The sequence below is a fragment of the Spinacia oleracea genome, chromosome 5, assembly GCF_020520425.1.
Source record: "Spinacia oleracea cultivar Varoflay chromosome 5, BTI_SOV_V1, whole genome shotgun sequence".
Classification (NCBI taxonomy): Eukaryota; Viridiplantae; Streptophyta; class Magnoliopsida; order Caryophyllales; family Amaranthaceae; genus Spinacia; species Spinacia oleracea.
This window is the reverse complement of record NC_079491.1, coordinates 80,830,744-80,843,214: the sequence shown is the minus strand read 5'-3', so window position 1 is coordinate 80,843,214 and position 12,471 is coordinate 80,830,744. Positions and strand designations below refer to the sequence as shown.

At 35.0% G+C, this 12,471-nt stretch overlaps 1 protein-coding gene across 6 annotated transcripts in view; it reads right to left on the bottom strand.

Moving 5' to 3' along the window:
• Positions 1–223: 223 nt before the first annotated feature.
• LOC110800697 (uncharacterized) overlaps positions 224–12,471 on the bottom strand; it is a 46,351-nt gene continuing 34,103 nt past the window's right edge. For 4 of the 6 annotated variants that reach the window (XM_022006006.2, XM_022006007.2, XM_022006003.2 and 1 more), the window contains one exon: positions 224–771. In XM_022006006.2, the coding sequence (XP_021861698.1) occupies positions 577–771 (195 nt within the window). In that variant the 3' untranslated portion in view covers positions 224–576. Of the gene's footprint in view, positions 772–7,874; positions 12,037–12,471 lie in introns of those variants that run through there. The other 2 variants (XM_022006005.2, XM_056828940.1) reach the window with 2 other exon arrangements.

The following is a 12,471-nucleotide window of genomic DNA, read 5'->3' as shown; positions in this document are numbered from 1 at the left end:
TTCGTTTTTAGGTGTCTACAATTTAAAGTGTCCATTCTTTTCACATTCTCAATTTGAAATCTCCAAGTACCATGAACTAAACCAAACACTAGAAGTCAAAATCGATAAATGAACACTCAGATTCTTTTTCTTTTTCTTTTTCTTGAGGTAACAATCAGATTCTATAGTTTGCTAAAATTCTAGATTTCTAGTATGCATAACAACGATTTCCGATATTAAAAAATATCAAACCCTTAATCGTTTTGAAAATCTAATATATTCTTTTTCAAGATATGTGAAACCAAAATCTCTGTATAAAAAACAGTAAACCAGACTAAATCAAGCAAACCAGACCGGATCAACAAACGACATGATCTGATAGTTTTGCAAGTATCTACAACAATGATTACCGATTGATACTTTCAAAATACTGATTTGTCTATAACAATTCATGAACGAATCAGAAGTGGAATCATCCTAAAAACGTAGACTTCCATGGACCCAGGCTAATACACAAATACTTCTGCAATTCGAAAGAAGATGCAGTAGAACCGATTTCAACTGGTGTACAGGAGCACTTAGGAACAAGAATTACGATTATTCTCTTTTTTTCAGAATGCAAAAGCGCAAAAGTTGATTCAAGGCCCCAAGTTTTTCAGATTTCTCACATTTGGACTTGTTTAGAGAAGCAAGAGGGTCCTTTTTCTTCGTGTACATCTTCTTATTGTCCTTTGGTGATTTGCCTATGTCTTGTGTTGAGCTGGAACTCAGCACATCAGGGCTCATCTGCATCTACAGAAGCTCAGTAAAACAAAAAGGTGATTGATATACAGCATTTTATTGAAATTTAACACCCCTCGACCCTTATGCTCAAATACCCTTATTAAAGTTTAACGGACTTGATTCTTGCAGATTTATGGAAATAACTTACAGAGAATTTTGGACACTCATTTAATTTACGTCCCTCAAACCACACTTCTAATACCATTAGCCACTCCTCACTAGATCTAGCTAAAAGCAAATTTTAAAACACACTTCGATTCTTGCAGATTTATGGAAACAACTTACAAACAACAACTTTTGGACACTCATTTAATTTACGTCCCTCAGATCACACTTCTGATACAATCACCAATGGTAATTTTCAGAATTCCTAACGCCCTGCCATTAGCCAGTCGCCACTAGATCCCTCCTTGAACTTACGAAGATCACTGAGAACGGAGAAGGTAGTGATGGTATATGAATGTATTAGTGCATAAGAGCATAACAAAGCCGAAAGGGATTCTGTTTTACTCAAATTCTAGTGTGAATATAATAATACCGCTTATCCTAATACGGGTGTCTGGGGCTCATACATATAATAAAATCGTACAGTAGTACAATTACGAGTATCCCCTAAATATCCTTTATTACACCCTCTTCAATATGTGCAGGAGAACCACATGCTGATTGGATTTCAAAAATTCAAAACGTCTAACAAACCTTTACCGATTTGTAATTCAGTAAGGAAATAATGTACAACTAAATCACCATGAGCAACACGCTATCGAACGAAATGATAATCTATTTGTTAGATAATAGTCTTCTTATTTGTGTGTGTGGGAGTATTCTCCCACATGGAAAAAATATGAAGTTTAGAATGTCTTTAAATAGACCCATGTGCATCATATATTAAATATGTGATGTGTTGAGTTCAGTGTATAAAAAGGCGCGCCTTAGGCGATAAAGCGCAAGGCGCACAGCTGATTCGCTTAATTTGTAGTAGGCGAGTCGATTTGAATAAGGCGAGCAAAAGGCGCAGAAAGGCTCTGAGGCGCAAGGCGACGCCTTTGTGCGCCTGATTCAAATTTATTTTAAAATGCATTTTCCTGTGTTTTTCTGTTTTTGATGGACTTTTAATAGTCCTTATCATGCATTGGACCACACAATATACTTCCCTTAACATCAGATGGTGGGCCAAGAGTCCAAAAAGAAAAGAAAAAAGAAAAAGAAAAAAGAAGAAGAAAGCAGAAGATATATTACAGCCGGCCCTAGCAGCATCATCTTCATCAGCTCTCCTTGAAGAAACGTTGCTGCCCAGGTACACTCTCTTTCTCTCTTTTCTTTCTCTCTCATCAGATCTTATAATTATCTTCTACCTCTTTTCTCTCTCATCAAATCTCATATTTATCTTCTACCTCTCTTTCTCTCTCATTAGAATATTAAATTTATCTTTCTGATTCATAAAGATCTTATTTTTATGGACAAATATAAACTGCTTTTTTCACCTTCCACTTGTGTTGTCACGTTCTACCAAAAAAAAGAAGAATACAGATTATTTTATTTTTTAATAATATCATTAAATAATCTTCCCATCATCATTTAATAATCAATCTTTCAACTGTAGCATTTAATAATCTCAGAATTTATTAACACATCTACTAACACAGTAACATATCTGTGAACATATTTATCAACATTTATTGTTCTTTTTTCTGTAACACTGTTATGCATCTGGAAAAAAAAACGTGGCCCATAAATTAATGCCTACTGTTCTTTATTTTCTAGCATGGAGAGTGATGCCAATGTTACAAGAAAGACTGATTTGGGTTGGAAGCATGGGTATTTAGCTGATCCTAAAAACAAAAATGATGTGACATGCAAGTATTGTGGTAAAGTAGCCAAAGGTGGGATTAACAGGCTCAAACAACATCTAGCCGGTGGATATCGGAACATAACAGAGTGTAAAAAGTGTCCTGAGCATGTGAGGGAGGAGATCACTGAGTTCATGGCCCAAAAGAAGAATGCTCGAGAGACAATAGATATGACACATGAGCATGATATGACTGATTTTGATGATGAAGATGAGATGCTTATGGGAACTGAGCCAACAGGGAAAAGGAAACAGAATTCTACCCCAACAAGCAATGCTAAAAGAGCTAAACAAGTTGGAACAATGGATGCTTTCTTCAAGTCCCCCTCACAAACAACGGGCAAGCAAAAAACACTTAACGAATCATACAAGAAAGAACAAAGGAAGAAGGCATGTGTTGAATTTTCTAAGTGGATGTATGATGCAGGAATAGCCTTCAATGCTCTCAATTATCCTAGCTTTAAAGTTGCAATTGATTGCATAACTAGAGCTGGAATTGGGATGAAGCCACCAAGTGCATATGAAGCAAGAGTTCCATTCTTGAAACAAGAAGTTGAAAACACTAATGAGAAAATGAGAAATCACAGACAAGAATGGCTCAAAACAGGCTAATAATGTCTGATGGCTGGACAGATAGGTGTGGAAGGACGATAATTAATTTCCTTGTTAATTGTTCAAAAGGAAGCATGTTCCTAGAGTCCATTGATGCATCAAGCTACTCAAAGACAGGAGATAAGCTATTTATGCTGCTAAGCAAAGTTGTGGGGGAAGTCGGAGAAAGTAATGTTGTGCAAGTTATATCTGATAATGGGAGCAATTTTGTGGCTGCTGGTGCACTGTTAATGGCTAAGTATAAGCATTTGTATTGGACTCCATGTGCTGCTCATTGTATTGATCTTATACTTGAAGATATTGGACGCATTCCCATCATTGATAAAGTCTTGAAGAGAGCAATTCAAGTTAACAGTTTCATTTATCAACGCCCGGGCTTATTGAATATGATGAGGGAATTTACTAAGCAAAGAAATCTGTTAAGGCCTGCAAAGACAAGATTCTCCACTGCTTTTATCACACTTTCATCCATTCACAAACAACAAGATAACCTAAGAAAGATGTTCACCTCTCAAGAATGGAGAACTAGTAAATGGGCTAAGGAACCTGGAGGGAAAAGAGCTGCTGATACCATTTTGATGCCTTCCTTTTGGAATGGAACTGTGTATGCATTAAAATTAAGTGGGTCCTCTAGTTCGTGCACTTAGGTTGGTTGATGGAGAGAGAAAACCTGCCATGGGATATATATATGAGGCAATGGACCGCGCTAAAGAAGCTATTTCAACATCATTCAATGGTAATGAGTCCAAGTACTCTCAAGTTTTTGAGATGATCGATAAGAGATGGGAGTGTCAACTACATCGCCCTTTACATGCTGCTGGACACTTCTTGAGGGAGCATTGGGCTTGGTGTGCTAGTATTGGGCTGGTGATATAGCTATATATCTATACTAATATATTAAAAGGCGTTTTGAAAAACGTATACATGTCACGTATACCTCTCCTTATTACGCCACGTCACCACTAATTAGCATCATGACATGTCATTACAACAAAAAAACATCTAATAAGGATCGAACACAAGACCTCTTTGTTAAAAGTTACACTTCTTACCATCTTAACCAACTACAACTTATGTCATATCTTTCTATATAAGCAAATATATTCTTTTTACAATAAGCAATGCATTGAATAAAAGTGAATTCAAAAAAGGGAATGATTATTTAATTTATAAATGTACAATTATTACTTTGAAGAAAAGGATCCGGCTTTGTTTAGATTTTTGGATGTGGGGTTTTAGATCTGGGAGGTTGTTGATCGGCCATTAATCTTATGTCACCACCGTAATTTGATGATGACACCATCTCTACGTGCACATAATTAAAAAAAAACCGAATAAAAGTCAAAACCCGGGGCAACGCCCGGGCTACACACTAGTTATTAATCAAAACTTAGCACGGTTATTTAATAACATAATTAACGTTAATCTCTTTGCGACTATTAATTAATTAATATTTCGTATTAATTAATTACGAGGGTGTGAGGAAAAAAAATATTTAGTGGGAAGAGAGAGACAATATAATAATTGTCGGGTCATTCCTAATTTAGAAGTGTAACAACTAATCTGGGACGGACGAAAAAGGAAAGTGCAACAACTAATCTGGGACGGAGGGAGTATTTATTTTAAATAGGATAATACCAAAGGACAGTTATTTAGTAACTGCCATATTGGTTCCCTATTTAATCTAATGCATAATGATAATGTTAATTACGTTCTTTACATCTCTCATAATGTCAGTTTCTTCCAAAATACATGTTCATGGGAATGGTTGAATTTGATGTATTCCATTCTTGATTAGGGAAACCTGGGGGTAGATTAGCTTTGAATCCCATCAGCAATATAGTGGGGGCTAATATTATCTTAAGGGCAGAGATTAACTCGTCCTAATCTAGTTTCTATGCTTTACGTTTTCATAATTCAAAGTTTAGTTTATAACACTATTTTGATATGCTTGCTACGATCATGCTGAACCGGATTCACATCAAGATAGGATGCAGAAATATTATCGCAAAAGAGCTTCACGGATGAGCGGATGACGATTCTCAACTCAGCTAAGAAGGAACGAATCGCTTTAGTAGTACAATTACGAGTATACCCTTAGTTTTCTCTATCACCTAGCACTAATATCAACACTCATATCCCTTTATTTTAATGGAAAAACGCTTCTTGTAATATTTTTATTTCATAGAAAATAACACTAAATATTCTTATCTTTAAAACTAATTACAAAAGACAAAAACTTCTTAAAAAAGAATTAAAGCTTTTTACGTAGGTTACTTTACCATTTTCTCCAAAAATTCATAATGTTCTTTGATAGGTTACACTTGGGGTACACAAAAGGAATTAATTATAACGGACATTGATAGAAAACAAAAGGTGTGAAGATGATAGAGGATAAAGAATGTTATTGAGAAGGATGTCCAAGATCACGATGGCTTCCCAAAAAGGATCGACAGGATGGAAGAAGAGAGAAAAGAAGAGAATAATATCCAACTTCTAAAATGGATAATGTGACGTTCATTGAGATAGAGGGAGTAATATCATAACCAAATACAAACCTTTACACGGGAATGAAATTATTGGAATTTTGAGGAACTTTGAGGAGCGTAGAAGAAGCCAATTTGATTATGAGAACATGAACTCATAGAGTCAAAGGATATTTTTTTTTCTTATGAGAAGAGAAGTATTATTAAAACAGTTCAATCGAAATTATAGTACAGCAAGAGGATTAAGGGTGCGTTCTATTCAAATTATTTGACATGAACTTATCTGAACTTATAAACTTTTTTTTTTGAGGGAGAACTAATAATAATAAATAGTGTGTTAAAAACTTCCAACGATTCTCTCTCTAAAACATTTCCCCTCTCTCTACGAAAGAAGAAAACCCCAAACCCTAAGTTTTGGTTTGTCGGCGGCCTGAGTTCACCGCTCAACTTGGGCGCCGGCAAGCTTCTCTTGTTGTTCTCTAGTGTTATTATCGTTGTAGATCTGCAGTAGTATCTCGGTGGAGAAGTTGAAAGAGGAGCCAAGCCGTTGCTTCCACCTCCTTTTTAGTTCGAAGTTCTTCTCGCCGGGTTGTTGGCCTGGTTTTAGTTTGTCTAGTTTGGGTATCCAGGAAAATCAAACAAAGTTCGATTTTCGTGATCGGAGGTTAATTGTTCGGGACGAGATCGCAACCTGGGTGACGTTTCTTGCCCTGCTCTAATCGTCGCCGTCGGTGTTCGTCGGTAAAGGTAACTTTTAGGGTTAGGGTTTAGTTGGAATCGAAATCACTGGTTTCTAGAGTTGTGGTCTTTGTTGAAGTTTTTGTGTAGTGCCCTGTTGTATAGGGTTCTTGGCTTGTGTTCCCAAGCCCTTCTAATCGCCGCCATCTCGTGTGTGTCGGACCACCCCGATCTGGACGGTAAAGGTTTTCACCGCCGTCTTGTAGTGTCGACCTACCCCAACCGTTACAGTAAAGGTTAGTGTAGGTTTTAGTTTTGGGTTTGATTTAGCCATGTCCCATACCTCTGCTTTGACTTGTGTTGGTTTACCTGGCTATTGTCGATTAAACCTCTTGGTATCAATTATGTTCTGTTTTGTAAAGTTTTTGTTATTAAGCAGGTTCTTTGCTTTCCCCATTATGGTGAGTCTTTATGGGACTGTTTCATGGTTTGTTAGTTATCAAAAGAGGGTTTTGGTTTCTGTTGTTCATTTGTGGTTGTGTTTGGAGGATGAAGAAGTTGTGTTGGATTTTGTTAATTGGTTGTTGGTAAAGGGGTTGGGGGTTGTAAGGGGTATTAAAGGGTCGTTGGTTGAAGTTAATGGTGTTTCTTGTTTGTATGATAGATGTTCAAATTGGGTTTTATGGTCTTTGTCTGCGTTTGCTTTCGATAGTGGGGTACTAACCTGGTTTAGTTCCCGTATTAGCTTAGCAATGGCTCGTTCTGTTGCTTTGAAAATCTGTTATCCGAAGGCAGTTCCCCAAATGAAATTTTTGGGGGTTCATAGCTTGTCAACCAAGAGTGTACCCAAATTTCAGGGTACCGAGTTACATGTAATTGTGACTCTGTTTGAGCAACTGTAAGTTTGTTCATTCTACTCCTTCCTCTGTCCTTACTTTTTAGTGAAAGCGTCACCCTCTTTTTCGCTATTCCACATGGACTTTTGGTTTTGGGATACTCAGTTTGTTGGTTTTCCAGGTGGTACTTTCTAATGGTGTTGGGTTATAAGAGGTTTAATCACAGTATGGTATGTAAAGGTCACTAATGACCTTAGTTTTTTAATTCGTAGTTGTAATATGTAAACTCTAGTTTTATTTATACAAATTCAGCCTATGTCAAAAAAAAAAAAAATTTAATAATAATAAATCATAAATAATAATAATAATAATAATAATAATAATAATAATAATAAATAATAATTATAGATAATAAATCATAATGATAATAATAAATAAATAAATAAATAATAATAATATTAATAATAATAATAATCAAAATAGTAAAAATAAAATAATAATAATAATAATAATAATAATAATAACAATAATAATAATAATAATAATAATAATAATAAATCCTAATATTAATGATAACAATAATAAATATAAATTAATATAAATAATAATAATAAATAATAATATTATTAATAATAAATACTCCATTTGTTCTTGATTATTAGTTTCTTTTGGAATATTGTCACTATTTACAATTAAAGAGAATCTTCTAATGTCTTTCCAATACGTATTTCAAAATATATTCATGTGGGATCTTGTTTTGTTTGTATCAATGTATAGTTTAACAATATTAAATTTTTATATTTATTTAACCTACGTATTTGGAGATATTTACGTTTAAATATTGAGTTGAAACGGATGAAAAACTCAAAAGTGGACTAATATTTAAAAACGGAAGGAGTAATAAAAAAATAATAATATTATTATCAATGTTGAAACTTATTGGAACTATTGAAACGTATCTGAATTTATTAGAACTTATTGAAACTTATTGGAACTTGTCTGAACTTATTGGACCTGAAACTTATTACTTTTAAGGTGAACAAAACGCCCCCCTAAGTGTCCTCAAAAGAGTCCGAAAATCAAAAGTATTGTACAAGTTAGCCCAATCGAGTAATGTGGGAAAACACCCACTATCTTCGTCCATAAAGAAGTTACTCCCTTTGTATTTTAAAAAGTGATACACTTTCTTTAAACGGACGTATTTTAAAAAGAGATACACGCTCCTTTTTTGACATGTTTTGGACCCCACTTCCAATTATATTAATATTTCTCTCTTTCTTGTGGTCTCTACACTTACTCACATCATCTTTTTACTATAATAAATATTCACCCATTACCCCACTTTCATCTTATTTTAATAAATTTAACTCACTGTCCTAAAACCTATGTTGCACGGAAACGGGTACGGAGACGGGTACGGGGACGGAAAACGTCAAAATCAAAATTGCTAAAAACGGGTACGGCATGGATTCGGCAAAAAAAAAAACAAGAATTTAGCTAAATTAAACACAACAATTCAACACAACAATTCAACACAACGATTCAACACAACCTTTCAACACAACCCACTCAAGTTAACTAAATAATTAACACAACAATTCGTTTTGGGGACGTTTCCTGGGCGTAACCGTCCTGTACCCATACCGTACCCGTAGCCGGTACGGGAAACGGGTATTCCAGGCGTACCCGTGCTTCGTAGCTTCGTAGCCTAAAACTATGTGCCGGTCAAAGTGTATCTCTGTTTAAAATACGGAGGGGTAATGAAGTTACTTTATCCCACAACAGATCACATGGGACAACACCACCATTAAAAACACCAATCACACAAACCAAAAAATTACATAATCACATTTCGCCAATCACATTCCCTACACAAAACCCTACAAAGTGAATCTGCAACTGTTAAAATATGGTTAAATATATTATTTGATTTGTCTCATATTATTCGTGGGCATACGCCTCTATTTATATTACAAACTAGATGTCCAACACTTCGTAGGTTTCACAAGTCTTATCGATCTATATCTTATATCATATAACAATATAACATAACTCTATTCATACGATATTCTATCTTCTAGGATAACTACGTTATCCTCAACAACCTCCCGCAATCGTAACGGCAATTTCACGAACGTTGCGATCGGAAACGTAAAAATATTTTATGGTTTAGTACCAGATCAATGGGATGAACTGGAACTTCTTCGTCTTTGTTGAAGTCGATATGCACAACTCAGTGATGTCGGATTCAATAAAAAAAACTCGATCGATCAGGAAGGCCATTCTTTCCGGACGTGCAAATTTTTTTTTCTCTTGATGAGAACGCCTTTCTTTTCGAACTCATCAATTTTCTCAACATAACGGGAACACCTTTCGGCTTCTCTTGAGCAAAATCATGCTCAATCCGTCATTGGTTTTTCGAGCAAAACCAAGCTCTCAAATCTTCATTGGTTTTTCGAAGCAAAACTAAACTCAAATGTATACTAGAATTGGACGTGATACCAAGTACGAGCCTTTTCTCCAAAACAAACTCATCGCTAAGAGGAATTAATCTTCTCTAAGCCATAAAACTCCCAAACTCTAATAACCGTGCAAACACTCAACACAATGCCATGACAAAAAAAACTAATCAACCAATTAAGACGCAAAATCCATGCGCGAAAACATCAAAGAACAAAGTCAATGTTGATGTGATTCAATAATTCACACACCAGCCATGAGTGGCCAGACTCTTCTTCTACCCACTATTCACAACGAAAATATTTTTTTTTATCACTAATCCCGCCGATGGGTTTATTTTTCTAACCCGGCCGGTGGAAAATTTTGTAGACGGTCCCTAGGATCTCCTAGGCTCTTGATACCATGTTAAAATATTGAGAAATATATTATTTGATTTGTCTCATATTATTCGTGGGCAAACGCCTATGTTTATATTACAAACTAGATGTCTTACACTTCGTAGGATTCCTAAGTCCTATAGACTTCTATCTCATATGATATTCTATCTTCTAGGGTAACTACGTTATACTCAACAACAACCATTCATATATACTCGAAGGTATAACCAAAGATTTTTCACAAAATTCAAAGAGTCATTTCGAAAGGTAGCGTACCATATCACAATGAAGGAAGACATGTGAGCACGACTAAAGCAAGCAAATGGGTACCAATTTTGGAGTATATCATTTTGAATTAGTAAGCCTTCCCAACGCCAAAGTCCATACAAAAGCTCTCACCTAGAGGTCCCACTCTCACCATAAGGGGGACCTTTGACTTCCAAATGAAATTCACCAACGAAAAAAGAATTCAGAAACTATTTTCATGGAAAAACCACGGGAGAATTTTCATATCCATACTTTTGAATTCTCCATATCTTTAATTGAATACCCAAAAGGTTATACGGAGTACATAGAAATAAGCTCTTATGTCTGTCGACCATGGTCTCTTAAGTGTAAATTCCACGCATTGCCATTATTAAAGCTCGACACTCAGCGAAACTCAAGATAGGTTAAAAGGCAAGGGAAACACCCATAGAAAGGTTGCTCGCCTCTCCAAACATCTTCCATAAAACGAAGTCGCTTACCATCCCTTATCTTGGACCTCGCTAATAGCGGAGCATACAGTTGGGAAATAAATTTCCACATATGGGACAATAGTGAGTCACCCGTACTTGCTTTTGATGACATCGTATGAAAGAGACCGACGTTCAAGAGAAAACCTCCACCACCATTTACACACAAAGAGACTTTCTTGAAATCACCACCCAAACCCCAAACCCCAAACATCCCTCTGATTTCGAACGACATACTAAATCACAACTTAGAAGACGATCTAGCTTCCCCTACCTAATACCATAAGAAATCCGGCATCAACCTCTCAATTTATGTGCAACCACAACCGGAAATTTAAAAGGATCAAAATTAGATGGCTTCAAAACATGTACAAAACAAAAAAGCATGTCGTGGAAATGAAACGCACTAAAACGTTAAACGATTCCTATAACACAAGTCATAAACTTGTTTTTCTAGAAAATTTTGTACACCATTCTAATGAGTTTTTAAGGATACCTTGTGATTGCAGTCCATTCTATCATAATATTATTTCATTATTGCTTCCTACCAAAATATTTGAGCTTTATTTGCCTATTCCTTTTCTCTATATACTTTTGCACCATTTGATATTTCACGTTTGTCAATGCAAAACTTTATTCATTAATATCTCTAATTATATATTAGTACAATTTATAAAAAGTTTATATTTAAAAAATATATGCCAAGACGAATCTAACAAGATCCACATGACTATATAAATCACAAAAAATGTTAAAAAAGAGTATATGAATAGTGTAAAAGTGCAAATGGTGCAAATATTAAAAAAAAGGAGGAATTATGCTTTAATCATGTCTCTTTGCATCTTAGCATGTTTTTGTGATGCTCTTTTCATCGAGCACAATTTTGTACTATGTTGTAGGTATTAGAAACTGTTTCCCCATATTGTACATACCAATGAAGGACTACAATTCTTCTTAAAACTAGACGGAATATAAGGAGTATCATGTAACTCGAGAAATTTATTGTTGTGTGAACAATATGCAAACTCCAAAGTGCACTAAAATAGATGCGAGACATGCCCGCAACATCTCCACAAGTGTCGACATTGTACTGCAACAAAATTGGGCTATGTAGGAAACTCAAATTGCCGGAAAAGATGATTACTAGCCTCACCAAACATATCAGAGACATGATATAAAGTTGAATAGCAAAGCAATCTCCTCCTTTTCTCTTCCTCTTGTTGGAGCTTTGGTCGGTTATTTCTAGTGGTAAGCACCAAATTTTGTCAATTTCGTTACTTTTGAGATCGATTATTGTTTAAGTTTTAATAATCAAATAATTTCGCGAGAGTCTGTTCTTCCATCTCTAATATTACTTTTAGCTCTTCTCCTTTCAAAAGTCGTGCTGAGTTTAGAAAACTAGATTATAAAATTATAATTTAACCATTTTTTTATAAAATATTCGGGTAACAAATTGTTCAAAAAATAAAGTAGTATAGAGTACAAAAGATTTTGACAGAATTTGAAAAGATTAATAAAGTTTTAGTCAAATATTCTGAATCTTTTCCATATAAAATTATTGAAAAAAAATAAATGAATAAAAAAAGAAAAAGAAGTTTTGGCTTCACAAGGAAGTGACACGCATCATTCATGGTGTCTGTTTTAGTATAATGTAATAGATGAGTTCTAAGTTTACTC